Source organism: Neofelis nebulosa, chromosome 9, assembly GCF_028018385.1.
Source record: "Neofelis nebulosa isolate mNeoNeb1 chromosome 9, mNeoNeb1.pri, whole genome shotgun sequence".
NCBI classification, from domain to species: domain Eukaryota; kingdom Metazoa; phylum Chordata; class Mammalia; order Carnivora; family Felidae; genus Neofelis; species Neofelis nebulosa.
Window position 1 is genome coordinate 120,261,795 of NC_080790.1, and position 27,875 is coordinate 120,289,669.

Here is a 27,875-nt window from a genome sequence, read left to right on the forward strand (position 1 = left end):
CCATCTCTGGGGCTGTGGCTTCCCCCTCTCCCGCCCCTGCCTGGGTTCCTTCCTCCTTTCTACATTTTACTAGTTTGCATTCCCCACACCCCCCCCCCCCGCCACCCACCCCCCCTCCCCCGCCAGATCCTTTATAGATGCCTGGCTCCCCTCCAAGGCCTCGAGTCTTTGGCGGCTCTGGAGGACAGAACATGGCCAGGGAACCTGACAAGGCACTGACACCAGCGACCCTGGTGGTGCTGGCCACCCTGGGCACAGCTGCGATCGCGACCACGAACCCCGGCATTGTGGCCAGGATCACCCAGAAAGGCCTGGACTATGGTAATCAGACCCTTTCCTTCCCTCCTCTCCTGCCCCTAAGGAGCACTTATCGAGCACCTCCTGTGTGCAGTCCTTTAACTCCAGTGCATGGCCTGCTCACAGCTACTCAAAGGAGGCCCTCTGACCCCTGTCATGTATATGAAGAAACCGAGGCAAGGTGAGTGGCCCAAGGTCACAGAGCTGCAAGGTGGCCGGCAGGGTTGGGATTGGAGTGCCGATCTGGAGGACTCCACGTCCAGTGCTCAGGCCCCTGAGGGTCCTCATGGTCTCCTCCCTCTCTCTACCCAACTGCCAGCTCAGGCTTCTAGGCCCTTCTCTTCCCCCCAAAGCTGATTCTCAGTCTTGAGATTGAGTTTTGCCTTGAGATTCCTGGCTCCATCTTCAGCGTGGGCAGAGCCCAGGCCCTGTGAGGAGGCTAAGTGACGGGGACGGGGGGAGGAGGGCCCTTCTTCACGGTCTCCCCCCAGGGCAGGGGCTTGGCAGCCACACTGCGCACATTACCCATCTGGATGCACCAGAGAGGATCCCCCCAGGCCGCTCATCCAGGTCCAGACAGAGGAAAGAGTGGCATAAAACAGCCCCTGCCGCTCCACTCTGTGCCGGTCATTTCATCTTTATTTCAACCCTGGGTAGGACATACCGTCACCAGCAACATCCACAGATGAGCAAACTGAAGCTTGGAGGGGGCACTAGGGAAGTGTGCGCCTAGATCTCGCCTCCAGTCTTGGCTCATGCCCCCCACCTTCCCCGCGCGGGGCTGCTCGACGCTGCCCCCCAGTGGCAGAGAGATGAACTGTGGAAGTGCGGGAGACCCAGGCGCGCAGAGGTCAGACTGCGGAGAAGGCAGACCCTCGTGGGCTGGCGTGCCGCTGAGGGAATGGGGACAGAACTCAGGGGGACCTGGCACCCCACCCCCGAATTCCTTCCCCAGCCCAGGCAGGACGTCTCTGAATCCCAGGTGCAGGCAGAAGGCTCCACGTGAGCTCGGAGACAAGAGTACCGGGTGGCCCTGAAGGCTTCCTGGGAGCAGAGGCCTGGGCTCAGCCTTTAAACCCAGAAGTCTTCGTGTTCTGTCACAGCAGACTCAGTTTCCCCATGTGGCAACCAGAGTGGGTGTCCTGAAATACGGCAAATCTGCTCGTGTCCCTGCCGTCAGAAGATGTCCTGATCCTTCAGCATGGCATTTGAGATCCTTTAAGACCCGGCCCAGTGCACGGGCTCCGGGACCGGAAGGGCCAGGATTCAAATCCTGACCCATCACTTGTCAGCTGTGTGGCCACTTTCCCAAATTTCCTCCTCCTCACCTGTGACTTGGGGGTGGTGACAGGACCTCCTCCCGAGGGTTTTCAGATTCAATAGCTTAATACGTGTACAGAGCTCAGAACAGTGCCTGACACAGAATAAGAGTAAATGTGGGGGAGACGTCATTTCCACTGGCTGTTGGAAAACACAAAGCCTGGGAATCCTCTTCTTACCACTTCCTCCTTCTCAAGTAACGTGTCTGCCTTTCGACGGGTCCTTGGACGCCGTTAGCCACCTAACTGATGGCAGGATTCCTGACTTTGGGCGTTCGTTCATTTATTCACCCGATATTAAGTGCCTTCTAATAGTAAGTGCCAATCACTACGGTAAATGGAGGGGCCACATTCATCAACAAAACGGATGTGGCCGCTGCAAGCCTTGAAGGGTTCCTGTCTAGCAGTTGGGAGAGGTGGTAACCACAGCGTCACATGAATAGATGTACAATTACAAACAGTCATGGGGCTCCTCGGGAGATGCCCGTGGCATCATGAGAATGATAACAAGGAGGATTGCTTTCGTCTCCTGGGTCAGAGAAGGTTCCCGGAGGAAGTGAGGATCGAGCGGACCAGAAGTTAACCAGGTGAAGGTGGGAGGGAAGGGTTTCCTAGGCAGCAGAAATGGCACAAGCAAAGGCCCTGTGGAGAGAGGCCAAAGGTTAGAGAGATGGAGTGTTTGCGAGGGCACAGCACAGAGCGAGGCACAGAGTAGGTGTTCCGTGAATACTCATAGAATGGATGACTGGGTGTTTGGGGTGATATTTTATTTTATTAAAAATGTTTTTTAACGTTTATTACTTTTGAGAGAGAGCGAATGACAGCGCGTAAGCAGGGGAGAGGCAGAGAGAGAGAGGGAGATAGAATCCAAAGCAAGGCTCCGGGCTGTGAGCACAGAGCCCCACACCAGACTTGAACCCATGAACCATGAGATCATGACCTGACTGAGCCACCCCAGTGCCCCTTGGGGTGATATTTTAGACCAGGGATTGGCAAACGACAGTCCTCGGGCCAAATTTGGCTGGCCACGTGTTTTTGTATGGCCCGTGAACAAACAATGGCTTTTACATTTTACATTTTTAAATGATTGACAAAAAGTCAAAGAATAATATGTGAAAGTTATCTGGAATCCAAATCTCAGTGTCCGTAAATGAAGTTTTAAAGTTTTATTGGAACACAGCCACACCCATTCGCTTACTTATTTTCCGTGGCTGCTTTCGTACAATCACAGCAGAGCTGAGTGGTTGTGACAGAGACCTTGTGAGCCACAAACCCAAAAATATTCACTATCTGACCCTTTACAGAGAACCCTAGCTGACCCCTGATATGGACAGGGACAGGCTGTGCCTCTGACTGTCACCCCTTTTCTCGCCCCTCAGCCTGCCAGCAAGGAGTGGCCGTGTTGCAGAAGGAGCTGGAGAAGATCACCATCCCCACATTCTCAGGAAGCTTCAAGATCAAGCATCTTGGGAAAGGGCATTATAGCTTCTACAGGTGAGGCCTGTCGAACTCAACCCTCAGTGTACAGAACTTGTAGTGTCCTGGGGCCACCAAGACCTAGAATCACAGAGCCGCAAACTCCTAAACTCAGAGAGGTTAAGACCCCCAGTCTTATGGCTCAAACCAGAATTTATTGGCTCACGTGTCTGAGAAGTCTCTGGAGTAGTCTGGCCTCAGGTTCAGCTTGAGGTAGCCCCAAATGACATTGGCCCCTGTTTTCTCCTTGCCGCTTCTCAGCATCGCTTCCCTTGAGGAGGTCCAATTCTCAGGTGGGGTGTCCCCTCAGAGATGCAAGATGGCGACCGGCATCTCCTCAGCACTCTGAATCCTGTGGAAGGAGAGCACTTTTCCCTTGAATCTCAAGGAAAAACACTAAGATTCTCACTCTCATCGTCCCACCTTAGGTTACGTACACGTCCCTGAACCAATCACCGTGGCCAGGGGATACCCTACACTAACTAGCTCACGCCCAAGTCAAAAGCTCCACCCTGTGAACATGGAAAGTCAACTTCCTTTGCAGTGACATGGAGTAGCTGTGTGGAGCCCCCAAAGGAAAAAGGGAGTTCTGTTACCACAAGAAGGGAGTGTGGGTGCCGGGCAGAAAACCCATAAATGTCCACTACAGAATTTTATACACCTATTCGCTCAACAGATATTTTTGAGCACCTACTATGTGTCTGACACAACAGGCTTGGCTACAACAGTGAACCGAGAGAAACACATTCCACCCTTTCATAGAACTTGCCGTCAGGCGAGATTACATCTGTTATCCTCGTTGATGGTCACACTTCCCGCAAGATGGAGGTTATTGTGCCCCAGAAAACTGAGCCTCAGGATGATCAAGTGGCATACTCAGGGTCACACAACAGTACACTGAGGAACGGGATTCAAATGCAGATTTGTCTGACGTTAAAGCCTAGCCACTCTGCCCAATGCCCACAGAGTTTCCAAGGTGGCTCTCATAGTTTCCGGGTTCTTCTGCAGTGGATGTGGTGAAGGGCTGGGGGTGGGATGAGTCTGCACTAACCATTAACTGAGTTCTTGTGTGGGCCCCCAGGAGGCTAACTGAGCATTTCTTCTTCACAGCATGGCTATCCGTGGATTCCAGCTTCCCAGTTCCCAGATAAAACTAGCTCCCAGTGAGGGCCTCGATCTCTCCATCGCAAACGCCAATGTCAAGATTAGTGGAAAATGGAAGGCACGAAAGAACTTCATGTGCGTTTCCAACCTTGGTGTTGACTGAGTGTGTGGGTGAGCTTTAGGTGATACTTGGAAGGGGTGAGGGCCAGGATCTCAGGAACGCTCAATTGTTGCCTTACCCATCACCACTTGTGCCCACAGGGCTCCTGGGGGGGGGGATTTTTCATGTGTGAAAATTCAGCATAGCCCCTGGTTAATAGCTGAGCATCTGTCCGTGTCAGAACGCAAGACATTGACAAGATTGAGTTTGGTACGTGAAGCGTAGGATGGAAGGCTAAGCGGGACCTATAATTTACCCCTTTATCAGTTAGCTATGGCTGTGTAACAAAACACCCCAACTCAGCTGCTGAAAACAATAGTCATATATTATCACTATGTATCTGTGTGTTAGCTGGGGTTCTGCTGATGTGGGTTGGGCTCAGCTGAGGCAGCCCTGCTCCACACGTATCTCTTCGTCCTCCTCCTTAGACCAGTGGGCTACTCAGAGCATGTCTTCGGTGGTGGCAGACATGCGAAAAGGGCAACCAGAAACATTCTAAGGTCTAGAATTAGCCCGTGGTCACTTCTACTCACTTCCGCCATTGGCCAAAGTAAGCCACGTGGCCAAGCCCAAAGGCAAGAGCCTGGAAACGCATGCACCTCCCCCCCAAGATAGGCAAAGGAATGGAAAATTGGGGCAAATCATCCAAACCACAACTCTGAATCGAAATACTGGGTTCTCACCACGGTGAGCCTGCCCTCTAGGGGTGGCGGCCCAGAACGACCAATCACTTCAGCGACTTTGTGGCGATTCCAGGGGGATCACGGGGGAGAAGACACTTTGGGGAGAGGGATGTGAGTCTGCCTTCCTGTCCCTACCCCACAGTAAACATCGCTTAGCTCTTCGCGTGGGCTCTTTTGCATCATTCATTTCACTCGCTGATGGCGCAAAAGGTAACGTACTTCATTATGTTAAAGGAGAGTTGGCAAAACACACTCACGTCCACCGTCTTACCCCAAACTCGTTCCATCCCTGAAGGAGCCCATTTCATGAACCCATTTTATTGAACCCATTTATTGACCCCATTTATTGACCCCATTTCATGAACGAGGACATTAATTAGTGAAAGTCTCCAAACATGCAGATTCTTAGGGGCAAAGCCGGTGATCAACTGCCGGTCAAGGGTCTGGGCGAGGAAACTGGAAATCAGAGCAGTTGAGAAACATACCCAAAGCCACTCAGCAAGGGCAGAGGCAAGGGGAGAGAGCAGCGTTCTGCCGGGCAGACACGGATCCACGCGTCCCTCCGTGCTGTGTGACCTCGGGCAGGCGGCCTCCCCTCTCTGAATTCCATCTCAAGCAGCAAAACCTACCTTCCGACCCAGGCTTGAAGTTTGAATGGCACTAGGGAAGAAACGGCTTGCTCTGACTCTGATCTGTGTTTCCCTTCAGCAAAACCAGCGGCAACTTTGACCTGAGTGTGGAGGGCGTCTCCATCTCGGCCGTTCTGAAGCTGGGCTTTGACCCCGCCTCCGGCCACTGCACCGTCTCCTGTCCCAGATGCAACAACCACATCAACAGTGTCCGTGTGCACATCTCAGGCAGCAGCCTGGGGTATGGTCTCCTAGGGCCGTGGGCGGGAGGAGAGACCTTAAGAAGCACTGCCCTGCATTCAGAGAACGTCCCAAGTGCACCTCTTGCCGGGCCTTGTTCAGAGGCCTCCGTTGTAGGGGAGGGGCAGGGTCCGCAGACAGCACAGAGACCACCCCCGCCTCCAGGAGTCATTTGGTCATCTGACATTCATTCAACAGACTCCCCTGAGCCCTGACTATGCCCCGGGCTCTGGCTAACCCCTTGACGTGCGTTGAACCGCACAACCCTCACCACAGATCTGTAGGCGTTGATTCCCCCATTCAACAAATGTCCACTGAGAATCTGCTGTGCACCAGGAAACAGCAGTGGCCAATAAAGACTTAGCAATAGCGAACATCAGCGGGACGTCAGCTAGCATTACCGTGAGCCAAGCATGCTTTTCAGCTTGTGAATTGTCTCAGTCGAGCCGCACGGTGAAGTTAGTCCGTTATTGCCCCCGTTTTCAGAAGGGAAAACCAAGGCAGAGAGAGGATAGAAAAGAGCCTGAGTTTTCATGCCTCGTGGGTGTTGAAGAGGGATTCAGCCCACGGCTATCCGGCCCCAGGCTCACGAGCCACTCAGCCCCTGTTCTCTTGAAGGCTTCCGACCCACTGGAGGAGATAGACATTAATCAAATCATTGCGTTAATGAATGATTCACAAAGGATCACAAAAGAATGTAAGAATTAAGAAAAAGGGGTACAAAGTGCTATGAGCACATAGAACGGAAGGGTCTGACCCAGTCTGAGGGCTGGCTGCTTCTTCCTTGATGAAACGACATTTGAACTGAAATGAAAAGAATAGGAGTTAATTAGGCAGATGTGGGGGACAGGGGGTGTTTTCAGTAGCAGGAACAGCATGTGCAAAGGCCTTGTGGTGGGAGGCAGCATAGAACACAGGAGGATACTGCAGAGCAGCGCGGCTGGAGTGTCAAGGAGGAGAGCAGCAGCGACGAGAGAGGCTGAGACAGGGTGGGGCCCCAGCCGTGCACCAGCTGAGGAAACAAACTCATGAACAAGTCACTGCACCCCGAGGGCCAAGTATCTAATGGGGGTGTGCACAGTTAAAGCCCGGGCACGAGGGTGCCTAGGTTACTTGAAGGAGGGAGGAAGGTGTCCCAGATGAGGCAGCCTCCAACGCAGCCCAGGGACACCTCGGAAGCCTCATGCCTGTCCCCACATGTCAATCTCCAGGTGGCTGATCAACCTCTTCCACGAAAAAATGGAATCTTCGCTCCGAAACAGGATGACCAGCGAGGTAAGACGGGCTCAGAGTGGGCGGGTCCCTCAGTGCAGGCGTCGCTGGATCCTTCCGCTCTCGGACCAGAGGACTGGAAGCCGGCCTCATAGCTCTTTGAGACCTCCGGCTCGGCTCTAAAAACCAGTCGTGAGGAGTCCAGCAAGAGACTGAAGCGAGGGTCACAGCACACACCCACAGAGCATGCACTCGCCCCACGCCCTGCCTGGACCTCCTCTGCTCTTCCCCCTGCCTTCCTCCCGCAGGCAAACTTCCTTCTCCCCAAGTCCCTTCTCCCAGCTCTCTGGCCTCCTCCCCCATCCCTGCCATTCCCCAATCCCCCCTCTTGGTGCTCCCCACCCGGAAACCACACGATTGATGAAGCTGCTAGGCTAGAGTGCCAGCAAAGTATCCCCTGGGGCTGGAACAGAAAAGGGTCACTGGCTAGCGTTCCCCAACCCTCCCTCGCCCTAAATCCACCCAGGCCAGCTTCTTCGGCTGAGAAAAGGGGCCATTCATCGGGCTGGTTTTCCATGAATAAACCATTAGCTGCCAGGAATGCCCTGCGCCTGTCTCCCAGGCCAAGTGAGCTGAGGAAAGCGGGGAGCCACTGAAGATTTTAGGCAAGGGGGTGACCCGGCCAGATCTGTGCTTTGGAAGAGTTTCTGTGGCTGCCGTGAGAATGACTGGAGGAGCCAAAAGATGGGGCAGGGGACCTCAGGGAGCCCAAGGAAGCTGTACAGTCTTCTAGAGGGCAGCCACTGGGTTCTCGGTCAGAGGCACTGACAGTGGGGACAGGGAGACATCAGTCAGATCAGATCATTGGTCTGACGGCATTCTATCAAAGTTGTAAAACAAAACAAAACAAAAGCAGTGCGTGGTTGTCGAAATGTGTACCACAGCAGATTATAAAATGGGTTTTAGCGGCAGAATCCGGCCCCCGGGTCTAATTCGTTTTGCAACTTTGAGCAAATTTCAGATCCTCGGTTCGACCATCTGTAAAATGGGGACATTAGTACCTCCTTGCACCCAGCTGCTCAGGCAATGCAGGCGGTGCACTCACCCACCAGCCTGACTAACCCATGGTTCAGCTGTCCTTGTAATTAAGTCATAGTACAAGGGCAATGGCAGCATTTAACATTGGAACTATTAAAACAGAGTATTTCTTGGTGACACCTTCAGAGTGGCCCTCAGGAGCAGCCAAGTTAAAAAGTAATGATGCACCTGTTGTTAGACAACAACGTGAGAACGAGGAGGAGGGGGGGGGGGGAGGGGGGGGAGGGGGAGGGGGAGGATGTCTGCATACACGGAGTGCTTGCAGTGAAATTGGCCCTATGTCTTGAGCTCTCTACAAGGATCCCAGCATTTAATCCACACAAAATCCTTATGATAGGGGGTGTCATGGTTTTCTCCATTTTACCGATGGGTAAACTGAGGCTCAGAAGGGGGAAGTGATGGGACTGGGGTTCAAACCCAGGCTATCCCCCCCTCCGAGGTGAAGCTCTTGATCATAGCAAGATACTCTTTAGAAGACAGTACTGGCTTGAGTGGACAGGCGGATGGATGGATGGATGGATGGATGGACGGACGGATGGATGGATGGATGGGTGGATAAACGAGGTACCAGGGTGTCCATGATCGTAGCAAGGGCTGGAAATGACGAGGAGTGAGCTGGGCAGTTAACTCCCGGGAATACAGAGTGAAGGGTGGGCATCTGAGGGAAGGAAGAGCCCCGGTCTACTACGCAAAGTGTGTGGGGGGCGGAGAGCGGGGGACGACACAAGCAGCCGCTGGAAGCTGGGCTCTAGGCTGTGATGCGATTTGCTGTGGTTTGGAGCCATCTGGTGGCCCTCGTCGGGGAGTGGCACTGGAGGGCAGCAGCCCAGGGGCAGGCAGCCCCAGCTCCCAGATGTGCCACCCCCTCCCCACCCCCTTCCCCAGACCACTCGCGGCAGAGGTACCGGCTCCTCAGAGGACGATATTCTAGGCGCGTGCAGAGTCTTGCGCGTGTGATAGAAACACACTCAGGGCCACCAATTTTCTCCCTCCGCCACTTCTTTCCTCCCTCCTACCCTCCCCCCTTCCTTCGAAGAAGCATTCAAAGAAAGCAAAACGTGCCGGGTTCCTCATTCCCGAAAGACATTTTCCGCCACGGGAAGCCCTCACTGGCCACTTCTTTGGTTCTTTCCAGATCTGCAAGGTGGTGACCAGTTCCGTGTCCTCCAAGCTGCAACAGTATTTAGAGACACTGCCAGGTGAGCGCTGGGCGAGGTCAAGGAGACAGGGAGAGAAGGGGGAGGGGCACAGGACAACAAGGAGAGTGTGATGGAGCCTCCAAGTTTCCCAGACAGGCTTGGGTCTGGGTGGAAACGGGTAGAACGGACGATTTTCAACCGGCAGCTCGCATCGGACCCCAAATGGGCCAGGCCCTCGTGGCAGGTGTGAGAACAGCCCATGCCCATTCATTCCCCCACCGGTGGTGCCGGGGCCAAATAACAAACAGTCCCAGCTCTCTGTGGTCGGGCACTCATAGCTGCCCTGAGATCTGACGCTGGTCATTTCACCTCTCTGGGCCCCGGTTTTCACATCTTTAAAATGGGGACAATTCTCCATACCTCCCAGTAACTGAAGAGCTGCAGGTTGGGGGGCAGGCTCCCACTGGCTGAGTGCTTCCCATGTCCTCGCACCCAGAGGAACTGTCTCCTCTCAGCCTCCCAACGCCTCACGGAGGTTGGTGTAGTCTCCCAACTTTACCGCCAGGAAACTGAGGCTCAGAAAGGAACTATGACTTGCCCGAGGTCGCAAAGCCAGAAAGAAGCAGAAGCAGGATCCTAATTGGGGTTTTCTTACTCCAGAGCCTGTACCCCAACCTGCTAGCCAGGCTCCCTCCCGGTGGAGCAGTCATGGCAGCCCATAGTGCGAGCCCATTCAAGATGCATTCCTTCCCCAGGCACGGCCCCAGGCCCTCCAGGGATGGGCCCTACCTGGGCATGTTCAGTGCAATGACACTGTCCACATTTTGGCCTCAGCAGGCAGGAAAATGACTTTGGTTTGAGTCCCGGCTCCATCACTCTCCAGCTGTGCCATTTGGAGGAGTGACATCTCCGAGCCCCGTGTCTTCCCCCTCTGATGTGGGAAGGAAGGGCTTAAGGAGGGACCGGCATTTATTTAATTCTCATTTGTTACTGCTGGGAACCACAGACAATGTTCAGACCTGAACCAACCTGGGCTCAGCCTGGGATATTATCACTGCTAGTAATGGTCCCTTTGGCTTTTGAGCCCCTCCCATGTCCGGGGCATCTGTGGGGTCACCAGTACTGCCCCGTTCTACACGTGACAAAAAGTGGCTTAGAGTAATGAAAGCAACTCGTCCAAGGTCAGATAGAGTTCAATTCAAGCCCAGGTCTCTCTGCTTCTTGACCCTGTGTTTTAGCTACATCTCGGGGCTATGGAAGCAGGGGAAGAGATAATGTCTGTTTGTGTAGGGTGGGGGTTCATTTTCCTTTAAAGGGAGCCCAGGGAGGGCTTCGTGGAGGAGGTGGGAATGGAACCTGCACTGCAGTTCCTTGCCGTTCAACTCTGGCAGATGCCAACACTGCATCTCAGGCCCTAAAGATGCTGCCATGGGAGGCAGCTCATGGCTCATCTTCTTCCCGTCTAGTGACAACTCGAATAGATCATGTCGCTGGGATCAATTACTCACTGGTGGCACCTCCAACAGCCACGACTGACAACCTGGATGGGCAGCTGAAGGTGAGACTTACACTGGGGAACTTATACCCTCATGCCTTTGCCACAGGCCCTCCTGGGGCTCCCGGACATCCTAATCTCGGCATCTTCTCCCTGCTCTGGTCACACTGGCTGGCCTCCCGCTATTCCTGAACCACTCTATCCCTGCTCACTCCCTAGGGCCTTTGCACTTGCTCCCTCTCTGCCCAGAATGCTCTCACCCAGATATTCACATAAACTCTCCCTTCTTTTTAAGTCTTTACTTAAATATCCCTCCCACTAAAGCCCACTCCCACTGAAATAGCTCCTTCTTCCCCCCCATATCCTGATTTATTTTTCTCAACATCACATATTATTAAACCCCCCAACACACACACACACACACACACACACACACACACACACACACAGAGTCATATGTCTGTCTCCCTCACTATGATGAAAGAGGAGGGACTATAGCTGCTTTGTTCCTGACTGTAGGTGCACACCCAGAACCATGCTTGGTATCTATTAGCTGCTCAGTAAATATTCTGCTTGGACAGACAAATGGATGGATGGATGGATGGATGGATGGATGGATGGATGGTGGATGGATGACAAATGGATGGATGGATGGTGGATGGTGGATGGATTGTGGATGGATGGATGGATGGATGGTGGATGGATGACAAATGGATGGATGGATGGTGAATGGTGGATGGATTGTGGATGGATGGATGGATGGATGGATGGTGGATGGATGATGAATGGATGGTGGATGCATGGATGGATGGTGGATGGATGGATGGATGGTGAATGGATGATGAATGGATGGATGGTGGATGGGTAGATGGATGGTGGATGCATGGATGGATGGATGGATGGATGGGTAGATGGATGGTGGATACATGGATGGATGGATGGATGGATGGATGGTGGTTGGATGGATGGATGATGAATGGATGGATGGTGGATGGATAGATGGATAGTGGATGGATGGATGGATGGATGGTGGATGGATGGATGGTGAATGGATGATGAATGGATGGATGGTGGATGGATAGATGGATAGTGGATGGATGGATGGGTGGATGGTGGATGGATGGATGGATGGTGAATGGATGATGAATGGATGGATGGTGGATGGGTAGATGGATGGTGGATGGATGGATGGATGGATGGTGGATGGATAGATGGATAGTGGATGGATGGATGGATGGTGGATGGATGGATGGTGAATGGATGATGAATGGATGGATGGTGGATGGATAGATGGATAGTGGATGGATGGATGGATGGATGGATGGTGGTTGGATGGATGGATGGTGAATGGATGATGAATGGATGGATGGTGGATGGGTAGATGGATGGTGGATGCATGGATGGATGGATGGATGGATGGTGGATGGATGGATGGATGGATGGTGAATAGATGATGAATGGATGGATGGTGGATGGGTAGATGGATGGTGGATGGAAGGATGGATGGTGGATGGATGGATGGATGGATGGATGGTGGATGGATGGATGGATGGTAGATGGATGGTGGATAGATGGAGTATCATTTCATGCTACTTTCCCCCCACTCACCACCCTCCAACCAGGCACATGGGCTTTGCACTTTCTCAACACACCAAGCTCGTTCCCACCTCAGAGCCTTTGTCTTACCCATCCCCTCTGCCTGAACTGCCTTCCCTTGCATGCCCCCCTCTACCCACTGGCTTCTTCTACTCCAGGTGAGTCTGTGCTTGGATGTCACTCCCAAAGCAGACTTCCCTGACCACCCCAGCTGGAGTGGGTCCCACCCTTGAATTCCCTCTGGATGTACTTCATTCAGTCCCTCCACGATTGGTGATTGGCTTGTTTGTTTACTGTTTACTTGTTGGTTCTAAAATACATTTGATATAAAAAAGAAAATTTAGAAACTACAGAGAAGCAGAGCAGAGAAATAAACAAATAGGAAGGAAAGGAGGAGGGAAGGGAGGAGAGGGAGAGAGATTACCCAAATATTACAACTCAGAGGCTAAAATTAACAACTCAGGAAACAACAGATGTTGGTGAGGATATGGAGAAATGGGAACCCTCTTGCACTGTTGGTGGGAATGCAAACTGGTGCAGCCACTCTGGAAAACAGTGTGGAGGTTCCTCAAAAAATTATAAATAGACCTACCCTACAACCCAGCAATAGCACTCCTAGGAATTCTTCCAAAGGACACAGGAGTGCTGATCCGAAGGGGCACATGTACCCCAATATTTATAGCAGTGCTCTTAACAATAACCAAATTATGGAAAGAGCCCAAATGTCCACCAACTGATGAATGGATAAAGAAGATGTGGTTTATATATACAATGGAATACTACTTGGCAATGAGAAAGAATGAAATCCTGCCATTTGCAACAACATGGATGGAACTGGAGGGTATTATGCTGAGTGAAATAAGTCAGTCAGAGAAAGACAGATACCATATGTTTTCTCTCATATGTGGAACTTGAGAAACTTACCAGAAGACCATGGGGGAGGAGAAGGGGAAAAAAGAGTTACAGAGAGGGAGGGAGGCAAACCATAAATAAGAGACTCTTAAATACAGACAATAAACTGAGGGTTGATGGGGGAGGCAGGGAGAGAGGGGAAAACGGGTGATGGGCATTGAGGAGAAGGGCACTTGTTGGGATGAGCACTGGGTGTTGTATGTAAGTGATGAATCATGGGAATCTGCCCCCCAAACCAAAAGCACACTGTATACCCTAACCAGAACTGCCGTGAACATCCTTGTATCTGGGTCTCTGCCCATCCTTGGCTATCTCCTAGAAGTGGCATTGCTGGACCAAATAGTATACTTAAAAAAAAAAATTTAAGTGGTACAATGGAATAAAGGATGAGAATAACCTGTTTATTGACCCCCCCCAGGCTCCTGCCCAGAGGTCATGGCTGTGAGGCTCAGGGTGTGTTATATGTGAGTCTCCGGGCTCCCTGGTTCTAAACATTCACATAAATGCAAGCCCATCCGGTTTTGCTCGTAATCTGTTTGCATGAATGGATACATAGCATCTTTTCACTTACATTTCTCTCTTAAAAATCTGCATTAGAGTTGGCACATGGGTCCACTTATTTATTTATTTTGAGAGAAAGAGAGAGAAAGTGAGCACATGCATGTGAGCAGGGGAGGGGCAGAGAGAGAGAGAGAGAGAGAGAGAGAGAGAGAGAGAGAGAGAATCCCAAGCAGGCTCAACGCTGTCAGTGCAAAGCCTGATGTGGGGCTCAAACTCACAAACCATGAGATCATGACCTGAGCCGAAACCAAGAGTCGGTTGCTTAACCAACTGAGCTACCCAGGCGCCCCTCACTTATTTATTATTTTAAAGAGTTGCATGGTGTTCTGTAAGATAGGTGAAAGGGTGGTTAATTTTTTATGACGAAACGATTCAAAGGTACAGAGAAGATTACACACTGACGTACCTACCACCGAGCTTTGAGAAATGTTACCATTAAGGGGCGCCTGGGTGGCTCAGTCGGTGGAGCGTCCGACTTCAGCTCAGGTCATGATCTCACAGCTCGTGAGTTCAGGACCCACGTCGGCCTCTGTGCTGACAGCTCGGAGCCCGGAGCCTGCTTCGGATTCCGTGTCTCCCTCTCCCTCTCTGCACGTCCTCTGTTCACACTCTGTCTCTCCCAAAAATGAATACACATTAAAAGAGAGAGAGAGAGAAAGAAAAATGGAAAAAAATGTTACCATTTTGCTGTATTTGCCTCTGATTTTTTCTTTGAAACATTCGAAAAATAAACACCGAGGCTTCCTTGGGCACCTGTACCCCGCAGGGAACCCACACGGATAAGACGCCCGTGTGTATCCTTCTTACCTGTGGTGTTTACACTTTTACTGCTTATCTATGTGTCGATAATTCTTAAATAGTACGTTTTATATGCCTTTAAATTTTACATAAATGGTATTCTACCATATGTATCTACAACTTACTCTTTTATAACTCAGCATTGGGTTTTTTTAGCTAAATAAATGATCTGCTTTGGCAACGTGTGGCCAAGTCGCTCTTCAGAAACTTATAAACATATATTCCCCCACAGCATCTGAACACTCTCCCCCAAAACTGGATGGTGTGAGCTTGAAATATGCATACACTTAAAACAGTTTACCTCTCCCTTTAACATTTTGCTAATTTGACAGATGAAAGCAAACAAACCGAACCTCGCTGTTCTTCTGGTAGAATTTCCGTGCTTGTTGGCAAGGTTGAAGCTGGGCCGATGGAGTGGCTGGGAGGTTGGGAGTGTCGCACGAGCGGCCTCAGGCAAGCCTCTTCAGCTCCCGGGGCCTCAGTACGCTTTCCTGCAAAATGGGCATAATCACATCCCCCTCGCAGGACTGGCAGGAAGAGCCCCTAGAAACTAGCACCGAGGAGGCGTAGGACATTCTTGTTAGTTTCTGCCATGGCTTCCTCCTCTGTGAGTGCGTGATTGGTACCCCCAGCCCATTTTCTCCTGGAATGAAGACATTGAATTATAATTCCTGAAGGAAGCCCAGGCTCACCCTGTCGCCTCCGCCCCCAGGGGGAGTTTTTCAGGTGGGCCCACCCCAGTCCCCCTCCCTTTGCCCCTCCGCCACTGGCCTTTCCCAGCGACCACGACCGCATGGTGTACCTGGGCATCTCCAACTACTTCTTCAACACAGCGGGATTCGTGTACCAACAGGCCGGGGTCCTGAACCTGACCGTCACGGACAACATGGTAAGGCCAGGCTGGGGGTGGATGCGGGAAGAGCACGGGGCTCGGAGCACAGCAGGCTGTCTGGACTTGAACTTGTGTTTACACGGGGGAGATCACAGTCCAGCCTCTAGGGGCAGCCAGACCTGAGTTGGAATGTCAGCCCCCTCTTTTCTAGCTGGGTGACCTTAGAGCGGTAGGTCAACCTCTCAAAGCACTCAGCACGGGCTTAGCACGTAGGAAGTCCTGGACGAGGATAAAAGTTACAGCCAACACCGCCCTTGCCCTCGCCCTTGTGCCCTGATCCAGTCTTAGCCTCAAACCACCATTATCATCAACCTCAGTGTCTCTATCGATATATTCAAAGCTGAGTCCTGCTCTGGGCCTCAGTTCACTCATCTGTAAAATGAGGAAATAACCATCCTGTCCAGAGTCCAGGTGCAACCAGGTCACCAACCATGTGTCCCCTGGAAAGATAAACAAAGACCTCCCGAATGAGAACTCTTCCGGGTGAGAGAGTCAGCCACCAACACCTGCATTTAGCAGAGACTCAAACACACTCAGAGGAGGGGGAACTTGATGGCTTTATACCTTTACAAGTGTGCTCCTAAGAGAGTTTTGGCACGGGGAAGCTGGAGGTGAGCTAAGAGAAGCTGGGCATCCTATGTGATTGGTTTGGAGAGCCTATCCGAGTTTTTCAGGGAAAAAAAAAGGGGGGGGAAGCTGGCAGTCCTGGCTGTTCCAGGCTGATTGCTGCAGAAGTTGGGGGTCCCCATTCTATTGTCACGTGTAGACTGGCCGTTGTGCATTTGTGGATTCAGTCTTTCACCCCTCCTACGGACCCCCCCCCCCGATCTATAACATAATCCCACAAGATCTTTTTCTCTTCTTTTCTTGCTACAGATACCAAAGGAATCCAAAGTCCGACTGACAACCAATGTTTTTGGAATCCTCATACCCCAGGTAAGAAAGAGTCTGTTCCCCTTTTGTCCACTCACGAGGCATCCTGGGGGTACCGGGGAGTACTAAGCTCTGCCGAATGGCTTGATGAGAGCCCCCCTCTCCAGATCTAGAGGCAACCCAGCCTGGGAGTGGAAGTAGCCTTGTGTAGTCCGTCCTCAATGCAGAGAAAGGCTCCGAGCACCCAGGTGACCAGGCATGAGGGTAGACACTGGGGGCTTTTCCACGCAACAAATATTTATTGGGGGCTCACCGTGTGCCCAGGGCCCTGTTCTTGGCGTCTAGCAAAGCAGACCATCTCCCTGCCCTCCTGGAGCTCCAGTCCAGTGAAGAGAGAAAATTCTTATTCAGGTACCCAAAACAAATAAGAAAATGCACGCCAAGATAAATGAAGCCAACAGATTGATGAGGTCACTTTAGACAAGGACCTCTGTCTCAGTCTGCTCAGGCTGCTATAACAAGGTGCCACGGACTGGTGGCTGACACAACAGAAATAAATTTCTCATGGTTCTGGAGGCCAAGAAGTCTAAGATCAAGGTACCCACACATTTGGGTTTGGGGGAGAGCCTCTTTTGGGCTAATAGATGGCTGCCTTCTTGGGGCGCCTGGGTGGCTCAGTTGGTTGAGCGTCCGACTTCAGCTCAGGTCATGATCTCACAGTTCGTGAGTTAGAGCCCTGCGTCGGGCTCGGTGCCGACAGCTCAGAGCCTGGAGCCTGCTTCCGGTTCTGTGTCTCCCTCTCTCTCTGCCCCTCCCCTGCTTGCGCTCTGTCTCTCTCTAAAATAAATAAACATTAAAAAAATTTTTTTAATAGATGGCTGCCTCCTTGCTGTGTCCTCACATGGCCTTTCCTCTGAGCAAGCAAGCTCTGGTGTCTCTTCTTACGAGGACACTAATCCTGTTGGATTAGGGCCCCACCCTTATGACCTTGTTGAATCTTAATTTCTTCCTTAGGGCTTCATCTCCAGCTACAGCCATACAGGGGGTTAGGGCTTCAATACATGAGTTTCGGGGGACACAAACATTCCATCCATAACAGCCTCTCCAGTGGTGGCCCTTCCAGAAATTTCTATACAGGAGGTACTGGTGTGGGGAAGTGTGACTGGTAGGGGGACCAGGGGACTCTCCTTGAAGCTTTATAGCCTAACCATGAATTGCCTGGGGGAGGGTTGGAAGCTAGGAGAGACAGGGGCAATGTCACAAAGCCCTCCTCAGTTCCCCCAGGAAGCCACCACTGCTCTGTGACATTTGAGCTGACTCCTGAAGGAAGGGAAAGAGCCAAACTGGGAAAGAACGGGGGGGGGGGGGGAGGAGGAGGGAGGGGAATGAGCATTCAGCAGGGGAACTTGGACAGGAACAGAGTGGGTCATATATTTGAGGAACAGAAAGGAGTCCCGTATGGCTGGAGCTGGAAAGCAGGGAGTTGGGCCCGTGGGGTGAGGTCGTGGACACCAAGTGCAGAGAGTGCAGTCTTTCCAACAGCAATGGGAAGGGGTACCTGAGGGGCTCAGTCGGCTATGCATCCAACCCTTGCTTTCGGCTCAGGTCATGATCTCATGAGTCGTGGGATCGAGACCCATGACGGGCCGTGCATGGAGCATGGAGCCTGTTTGGGATTCTCTCTCCCTCTCTCTCTGCCTCTCTCTCTCTCTCTCTCTCTCTGTCTCTCAAAAATAAATAAATAAATGAACAAATAAATAAACAAACTTTTTTTATTAAAAACAATGAGAATACATTGGAGGCGTTTATGCAGGGCCAACACAAGACAGGATTTAGAAACAGTTTAATAAAATCGTCATTTTGTTTGTTGTCCCCACTGGGGACTGCAGGTGGCCAAGATGTTCCCCAACATGAAGGTGCAGCTCGTCTTCTGGGCCTCCTCCCCGCCGCACCTCACCATGCACCCCGAAGGCCTTGTCCTCACCCCTACCCTGGATGCCCAGGCCTTTGCTGTCCTCCCGAACTCCTCCTTGGCCCCCCTGTTCATGCTTCGCCTGGTAAGCGGTTCGCAGGTGTGGGCAGACGAGGGCAGCGCCCTGGGAATTGGGGGACCAGGGAGAACCTGCCCAGGTTCAGACGCTCCAGGGTCTGAGACCAGAGCCACGGTACTGTTTCTGGCTTCTGCGGGCATTCATACATTCAACTCTTCATTCTGTCGCTGCCTTGAAATACGTGTACCATTTCAGGTTCATTCGCTCGTATCTTTGGTCATTCAGTTAAGCGTTTGTGTATTTGCTCATTCACTCAAGTATTCATTAGATTGCTGACTTGAAATGCGCTAGATCTGTTCTGGTGCATACATGCATTAATCTGTGCCGTTATTCATTTATTCATTTGCTTATACCTTTGTTCAATTACACATTCGTGTGTATATTTGTTCATCCATTCATCTTTTATTTGCTGACGCACATCCCTGTCGATTCCTTCATCTGCGTGTGTAAGCCCTTGCTCGTTCAAGTTTGGGTTCTACTGCTGGTGTGCGGGTTCATCCTCTCTCTGTCTCCCCGGGAACATTCGGTGGCACCCGCTGTGACCATGGAGGCGAAGGCCAGACCTTCTCCCCACCGGGGGGTGCTCACAGGCCTCAGGCAGGTCTGCCGGCTCTCAAGTCGAGACCCATTTCCCCATTTTGCCAATCAAATGGGCTCCCGGGGGGGGGGGGGGAGGGGGGTCCGTCCCGGGTCTTACAGACAGTGGGCAGGAAAGCTGAGGCGGGGAGCTCGGTTTTCTGGCTCTGTCCATATTTGTTGAATGAATGAATGAATGGATGGATGGATGGATGGATGGATGGATGAATGAATATCTTGACATTAGGGCTGGCCTGGACTCCAGCCCCGAGGTCTGTCTCACCTAGCCTGTGAGAACGGCCTGGGAACTCTGGAATGGAATCCAAGAGCAGCGGGAGAAAGTGGTAAGTGGTTGACAACCCAGGACTCACCGACAGGCACGGAGCAAAAGGAAGAGCCCCTCCCCCTCGGGTTCTGCGTGGGCTCGGGGACCTCACTCTTCGGCTTGCTGCTTTGCAGAGCATGAACATTTCTGTGACGGTCGGAGCCACGCCTGACAGGCTTGTGGGACAGCTCAGGTTGAACAGGTAAGTGGGCCTGTGGGGACGACAGGAGTGGCTGCCCATCCGTTCTCGGGGCCCGTGGGCGAGCAGTGGCCCCACAACACCACGAGCACAGTGTCGTTGCTTTCTTGTTCATCGGTGGCAATTAAGCCTCAAATGGTGCATAGCAGGCCCCATAGCCCTGTTTTACAGACAGTGAAACTGGTGTGCAGAGGGGAAGGGCCCCGCCCAAGGTCGTACACGTAGGTGACCGGTCATCTTGGTTTGCCCGCAGCCCCCCGCCGTTAGCACTGAAAGTCCTGCACCCTGGACGGCCCCTCCGTCCTGGGCAGACGCGTGGCTGGGTGATGCCAGCTGGTGCCTCCAACCCGCACTAAGCCACAGCAGCGCCCAGCCACCCGCATCCCTGATCCACCTTAGCGCTCGGAAAACCCACAGCGATTTCCTCCTACCTCATCCTTGGGACTTTGTCAGCCATCTTGTGTTGGAAGAACCCCAACAGAGGCGGCTGTGGCTCAGCACGGCCTCTGGTGTTGAGGCCGCCCGCCCTCAAAGCACAGCTCACCTTGCAAACACTGAACTCACCAATGTCCTATTGCCCTGGCTGCAGAAGAGGCCCAGTGATTTAGAAGAAACAAATAAGTAAGCCCAATAATTGTTCCTGGCCAGCAGCACTGTAGGTGAGAATGAAATCAGGTATTCAAACGCGTCAAGGTATTGAGAACACAAGAAATCTAAGTGCTCAGTAAGCAAGACAGAGAGGCACACGCGGAAAAGAGAAAGACAGCAATAGGCGAGAGACAGAGAAAGTCAGAAACGGAGACCCATGGAGAGACTCTCAGGGAGAGATACACACAAAGGGGGGGTGGGAGAGACAGAGAGGGACAGACAGATGATGGAGAGGCATGATAAGAGAGAGACTGAGAGAGAGACAGAAGGGGGGAGAGAGAGAGAAGGACACACACAGCAGAGAGGGAGATCCTCAGAGAGCAGATGTGATGGCCCCAACCGCTAGACCTGCTGTCTGCCTCTTAATCACGCTCGCACTGCTCGGATTGAGTCTTGACCTACATTCCTGCCCATTTCTGCCCTCTCTCCAGCACAGAGCTGTCCTTCTTAACCTTGAGGCTGGCTCCTGAGGTTTACACGCGGCTTATTTCTCCGGGCGTCATTCTGACAGGTGTTACTGCCTCAGATACATGTGGATTTAATTTTCCTTGAACGCCCATGGGCCTCCCAAGTAGGGGAGCCAGAGAGGATACAGCTGGGTGAGGGCTGAACAGACTCTCAAACACGCGGGGCTGGGGTGCGGGAGTCCACAGGGCAGGAGTCCCGGGGCTCCCACCTCTCGCCGAACAAGGGTGAGTTTGCAAGCTCCCCTTCTAGGGTATTCGAGACAAGAGCTCAGGCATCAGAGAGACTGGATTGAAATTCCACTTTGCTGATTGTTAGTTGTGAGACCTTGCAAGTTGCCTAGCGGCTCCGTCAGTTTCCTTATCTGTGACCTGCGAGTGTGATGGCCCTTGCCTCCTGGGGGCTCTATGATTTCCCATGGAGGATAGCACACAACATAGTGAGGGATGGAGGTTCAACAAGGAGCCACGTGGTCCCCCCCCCTTTGATCACTGTTAAAATGTCATAAAGACTGTAAAGAGGGGACAGTTTATTGGTAATTAAGAAGTCTAAGGATTTCAGGCAAGGGTGGATCCCAGTGCTCAAATGATATCCTGAGGATTCTGACTCTCTCCATTTCTTGGTTCTGCTCTCCCCTACGCGTGATCCATTTCACAGCAGGCTGTCACCAAGGGGCCACAAAAATGGCCACCGGGAGCTCTCCTTTCCCGGAAGAAAGAAAACACCTCCTCCCCAATATTTCCAGAAGTCCTAGGGCCAACTCTCGTTGCACCAGCATGGGTCACAGGTCCCTCCTTCCAACAATCACGATGGCAGGGAAGGTGGACTCTGCCCTTTCGCCAGACTACCCCAGAGCTCAGGGCTAACAACGTAGGATACCCTAAGTACCCTAAAGAAACAATCAGGGGGCTGTGACCAGAGGAAGGGGAATGAATACTGGGTGGGACAACCAGACGGCATCCACCAGAGAGGGCCCCTTCTCCCCAGCAACTGGGCTCTAACACACCTCAGCCAAGTGGTGGTCTCAGTTTCTTCCTCCCCTTCTCACAGGCTGCTCCTAGAACTGAAGCACTCAGACATCGGCCCCTTCTCGGTGAGTCTGAGGCCCTGGGTGGCTCCTTCCATCCCCCTGATTTGGAGAGAACTGTCCTCAGGGCCCCTAAGGCTCATGAACTGTCCTCAGAGCCACCAGGGCTCATGGCATCCGGTGTGGAGGCCACCTGTCCGTGTGCATGTAATTTGCATGTGACGTCACGGCGGGTGGAGCTTTGTGGGCCCACAGACCTAAGCTCCAATCACTGCTCCACACTTCCCCTCTCTGAACTTCCAACCTTCCCCCAAACCCAGGATAATCCTTCCTAATTGCACGAAGGGCAAAATGAGGGTGCGGCAGCAAGTCGCGGCGAGGGCTGAAGGCTAAACCATGTGATCAGGGAAAGCCTCTCTGAGGAGGTAATATCTGGGCTGAAAGAGCCAGCAAGGTAAAGAGCTACTGCAGGCAGAGGGAACAGCGGGAGCCAAGGCCCTGTGGTGAGAACAAGTTCCACATGTTTGGGGAATGGAGGGAAGCCTGCGTGGCTGGAGCGGAGCAAGTTGGGTGTGGGGGTATAGGAGGAGATGCGGCTTGAGAGGCAGGTGGGGCTGGCTCATCCTGGGCCTTCTGGCCTGGAGTAGATTGTGTTCAAAGGGCAGTGAGAAGCCGGTGAACTGTTCCACGCAGGGGGCGGCCTGCTCTGGTTTTTAAAGATGCCCCTGGCTGGGGTGGGGGGGGTGGGGGGGAATGGATTTTGGAGGACAAGAGCCAGCCCAGGTGGATCAGCAGGGAGATGGAGTGCATTTGTGGGTGAAGAAGGAGAAAAATGGTGGATTGGAGCCACACTTTGGAAGTGGTATTCGAGGCCGCGTGGTGAGAACTTTGATGTGGGTGGAGGGGGTGGTGAAGAATGATTCCTAGTTTTTCGGCCTGAGCAGCTGGGTGAAGGGCGGAGTCGTGTAGAGGTGGAGAAGGGCAGGTGGGAGGGGAGACAGTAGGCATCTCACCAGCCCGCTAGATGATTCCACTGCCTGCAATCACTGACCATCATTAAGCAGACTCACCCCTGCCCACCCCCCTCACTCCCTCTAGGGCACTGGAGTTGCCCAAGTAAATAGCAGCTTAGCACTCTTCACCAGCCACCTTGAATGAGCGTCGCCCTTGTGACTTCCATTAGAAGCCACGGCATGCTGATTCTGTCCTACACACGGCCCATTCTCCCAGGGGGCGTCCTGTTGAACCCCTGGAGAGCATTTTCTTGGATCCCTGAAATGCCCCCCAAGAGCCCCACCAAGTGGGTACCTTGGAAGCCACCTGGCCCCGACGTCAGACCATCCCAACATCCCTCCACATTGGATGGAAATCCAGCCAGCCATTCCCACCCAAAAGGACTATAACGAACAGAAGGACCCAAAGTGTCCTCATTGTATTTTCACAGACTTACTGGTGCCAGGGTTTTGTGGGCCTGCTTCTTCCCAGTATTTCCAGAATATTGGGAATATTCCAGATATACGGTGGCTTGACTCCGTCGGTAACCAACGTCTGCTTCTGCATAAGATCAAAATTTAAAGTTCTCAGATTCATGGGAAGAAGGGCACCACATTTTATGAGCCCAGGGATTTACAGCCTGGAGAAGGAAAGTCAGTTGCTCCCAGAACAAAAATGTACATATTTACAAGCTGTAAATGTCACCGGGCAATCATCTTGAGGTGCCACGTTACCTTTGACTAGTGTTTTACTATCGCGAAAGCAAAACATGTACGTTATAGAATAATCAGAACCTACAGGTGTGCAAACCAAAGAGAATAAAAGCCATTCCCACTTAATCATTGGGAGTATATCCTACCTGACCTTTTGCTGTGTGCATAGCCAACAACACAACAGAATTGTGTGGTTTCCATAGCCTGCTTTTCCTCACTCAAAAATATAACATGAATATCTCTGTGTGGACAATTAAATTTCTACGGTACTATTTTTAACAGTTGCATAGTATTTCCTAGAATCAAAGCACCCCCGGGCCCCCTAGGAAATTCCCCCATTTGTTAGACATTTCGAGCCCGATGCGGGGCTCGAACTCACGGACTGTGAGATCATGACCTGAGCCGACGTCAGATGCTCAACCGGCGGAGCCACCCGGGCGGGCACACACATTTTTAAGGCTTTTGCTGAACATTGCCAAACAGAGCCTCAGAAGGGTTGAACCAGTTTGCCCCATCGCCGGCAGTGTCTGAGGTGATGCATTTTCTTACACAACGGTTTTCATGGTTAAATACTCTCTGATGACCTTCCTTTCCTCGGCCTGGTACCTTCCATCTAGAACACGCTTCACATCTGGAAACTTTGGGTGCAAAAGAGATCACTTGGGTGACCTGATTGGGCTGCGGAATCTGCCTGGCATCACCTGGGTCCCAGCTCGGAGGTTGCCCTGTCGGGGAGGGAGGCTGATGCCCGGGCGCCCTGACATGGCTTCCGTCCTTCCGATTTGCAGGTTGAAGTGCTGCAGGCTGTCATGAACTATGTTGTACCCATTGCTGTGATTCCCAAGGTCAACGGTAAGGCACTTTGGAGAAACGGCTGACTTTCAGTCCTAGGGGAGGCGGAGGGAGTTAAGTCCTACAGCCGCCTAACACCTGGCCCCAGTTATGGAGGCTGGAGGGTGGTCACTCCAATGAACCTCACGTGGCATCTGACCCAGAAAAGGGCATGGAAAAAAAGGGGACCCCACGGGCTGAGCTCCTATCATGTGCTCATCCACCATTTCACCCAGTCTTTAAGACCGCCCCATGACATGCGGGTTAGTAATCTCTCCAATTTTTGTGGGCAGAAATGGGAGATCCGAGAAGTCACAGGGGGCTGGTTGCAGGTCCCGGGGGAGGGTGAGAGATGAAGCTGGGATCTGATCCCAGCTCTGAAGCCAGAGCCCTCAGCCCCCGCCCACCTCTGGGAGAAGGGCTAACCTCGACTAACGGCTTCTGCTCATCGCCCTGATAAAAGCCTAACCTTTGCAGAGCCAGGGACAAGAGAGCACGTACCTCTCTTAGAGGACCACATACCACGGGACTAGAATAGTTAGAAATTGTCAATTGAAACAAAAGTTATGATATAGGCTACGACATCTCCCACCTTGGCAAATGTAGCTTCCTGATGATCTGGGAGGCCAGGTTTGAGTTTAGAAGTCTCCAGAGGCTCACATCAGAATACGGTGGTATGGGGGGGGAGGGGTCCCGGGCTACCACCCGTCTCTAGTTTCATCCTAAACATCGAGGGGCTTCGTGTGCACACGGGTAGATACCCCCAGTCGCGTGCCACGGGCTGTCTACCCCTCCCTCCCCCCCCCCAGCAAGCAGCCGCCCCTGACCTTGTACACCAGCATTGCCATCGGCCTCGGGAGGGGGGTCTTGGGGAAGAGGTCTGCACGCATCCTGAATGTGGGCTGGGGGCTGACGGGGCGAGAGGCAAGGCTCCGGGTCCCTGCGCGTGGTGAAGAGCATCTCTGGGGCAGCCTACTTGTCCAGCCTACAAGTAGTGCCAGTCCCTACCCCGAGCCGGGGACGCTGGTTCAGGGAGGCCGCCCCCTCCCCTCCCCCCTGCTGACCTCCTCCTCCACGGCAGAGCGGCTGCAAGAAGGCTTCCCTCTCCCGATGCCCAAAAACGTCCAGCTCTTCAATCTGGTGCTTCAGTCTCACCAGGTAGGTCCGAAGGGCTCTTTCCGCCAAATGTCCCCCAACACCAGCAACCTGTTGCCACAAAGCTTCCCGCAGGCCAGCCCTGCAGCAAGCACCCTCTGCCCTTACAACACCCCGCGAGGTGGGGGACTGTTCACCCGCAGGGAAGAGGAAGGCTCAGAGAAGCCATGTGGCTATTCAATGGAGTCCAAATTCAAAGCCAGGTCCCCCCTCCCCGCCCCCTGCTTTGAACCACTGGCTTGGAAGCGTTCCCACACTGTGTTCGGTAAAAATGGAGCTCACTTGGGGGCCACAGGGCCTCTTTTATAAGTGGATGTATTTAAATATTTGGCAAGTGGGTATCGCATGACTCCCTCGGCGGCCTGGCAACATTCTAGGCCTGGGGGAGAGGAGGGGGGGGGTGGTGGTAAAAAGTGAGGTACCAAGAGGGGACTTAGTCCCAGAATGGAGACCTCCTTTTGTCTGTCCCCCAGCCAGACCCACAACAACATCTGAGACTACGTAGGGATGCTTTCTTCTCCTCAAAGGCTCCCTCTCCCGATTTCCCAGCTGCCTCTCACGGGGTCAGTGCCGGCTTCTTTCCTGGCTCCTTCTTCCCTTTCCTTCCCCTTCCTTCCTCCCTCCCCCTCCCTCCCCTTCTTCCCTTCACCTTCCCTCCCCCTCCCTCTTCCCCTCCTCCGCCCCCTGCCCTCACCCTACCAGCAGGAGTTCTCCAGAGTTCCTGCCCAGGCCTCTGCCCTCCCCCACTCTTGGCTTTCCCTGCCCACTTGCCTCAAGCCAGCAGCCGCCTTTGTGCCACCCAGTGACCCAGCTGCACTTCTAGATTCTTCCATGCTCCCAACTTGTGCATTCGCTGGTGTCCCTGGAGTCTCGGCCCTGAGGCCCCTTAACCCAGCATGTCCACTGGGTAATGACACTGCCACCCCACTATAGCGTTCCTTAACTTGCTCAGTGGCTTTCCTGTTAACCTCGTGGCCTTCGTGGGGCCCGGCCACGTCGCCCAGATTCCCCGCCCTCCCTCACCCCCAGTCCCCAGTTCTTCAGGCAGGCTACCAATGGGGCTGAGACTACAGAACAGTAGCCAAGAAAGCAGAGGCCGCACATCCCCCCATGCTCCCCACATTTTACCAAGTTCATCCTTAAAAAAAAAAAAAAAAAATGACTCCATGGTACCATGTAATTTCTTCATTTCTGAAAATGCTGAGCCAAGGGCAGGAAGGAGCAAAGAAAAGTGGTTTTGCAGCCTTGATGGGAAGGAGGCTCCCTTGAGCTGCCATGAGGCAGGGATGACAAATGAAGGCCTGTGCCGCAGCCCGCGGTCCCCCACCCGTGTCTGGGAGGGGACAGCTGCCAGGGCGGCTGCTGATAGGATCACGGCGCTGACATGCAGACCCCGGCGGCGACACCCCGAGTGCCCGCCCCCCCCCCCTCACTCCTGCCTTTCTGTCAGCAGACAGGCCCCGCTCTGCTCTCCTTCCCGTCGGGCAGGTGCTCCCAAGGTTTCCTTCAGAAACCCCAGCAGCCCCGCGCTCACAAACCAGGGCGCACGCCCCGCTGATGGCAGCGTTCTCCTCTCTCCCTAGAATTTCCTGCTGTTCGGTGCAGATGTTCACTACGGCTGAAGTGGCCGTGGGTGCCAGAAGGGGAGAGGTTGTCCGCACCTGCTCCTGACGTGCCCGTGGGGCAGAGGCTGCCTTTCTCCAGCCCTTGCACCAGAGGCCCTTGCAAATTTCTCGGAACTCAGATTCGGAAATGACCTCCATACAGGAACTGCGTTCCTTGAGAAAGCGTGGGATGTGTATTTCAGGGATTATGAGCGTCCTGCGAGGCCTGAGTTCCCCCTCCCCGCCCCCCAAAAAGCACTGCTTTCTCTGTGGAATTCTGTGTGATGGTGTCGTTTCTTGTTTTATGTCCATTCTTTTGTTCACCGTCTGTACCCAGCATGCTCTGCGGTGCTGACAGCACAGCCCCCACACGCCCTTCTCAGTAGAAAGTCTTCTCCCTTTTTGGGGACACCCCTCATGCCACACTTCCCGAGAGTACTTAGAGTTTACTCAGTCCAAAGGGAGCGCATCTTGCCTCCTAAGTAAGGTCAGGCGGAGTGGATCCACCTGCTGGGCTGTTGTTTCCGCCACTGCCACACGGTGCCGCTGTTGAACAGCTATCCTGTGCAGCCTGTCGTCTTGACTACAACCTCCGGAGCCTGTTGCTCCTGTCACCACCACACGGTGTCGCTGTTGAACGGCTGTCCTGCACAGCCTGTTTCCTTTCCCCACCCTTTGGCTCTGATGTGGCTCCCTTTTCCCAAGCTCTCCTGCTCAGCCGTTGACCCCAAAGCAGAACACTGGGCCAGGGCACAGATGCCATTAGAAGTGTTGGTCACATCCTTAGCTGCAATAGCTCTCCCC

At 53.0% G+C, this 27,875-nt stretch overlaps 1 protein-coding gene across 2 annotated transcripts; it reads left to right on the top strand.

Moving 5' to 3' along the window:
- Positions 1-151: 151 nt before the first annotated feature.
- Positions 152-27,346, top strand: BPI (bactericidal permeability increasing protein). 2 transcript variants are annotated; one of them, XM_058685574.1, is made up of 15 exons: positions 152-321; positions 2,996-3,110; positions 4,203-4,331; positions 5,748-5,909; positions 7,120-7,183; positions 9,354-9,417; positions 10,824-10,915; positions 15,432-15,608; positions 16,488-16,547; positions 18,374-18,541; positions 19,571-19,638; positions 21,799-21,841; positions 24,270-24,333; positions 25,394-25,470; positions 25,941-26,509. In XM_058685574.1, exons 1-15 carry the CDS (start codon positions 192-194, stop codon positions 26,271-26,273), a joined length of 1,746 nt encoding a protein of 581 aa, XP_058541557.1. In that variant the 5' UTR covers positions 152-191; the 3' UTR covers positions 26,274-26,509. The 2 variants fall into 2 exon arrangements, with proteins under 2 accessions (XP_058541557.1, XP_058541558.1); XM_058685575.1 differs by lacking the exon at positions 25,941-26,509 and adding an exon at positions 27,051-27,346 and having other exon boundaries at positions 153-321.
- The last annotated feature ends 529 nt before the right edge of the window (positions 27,347-27,875 follow it).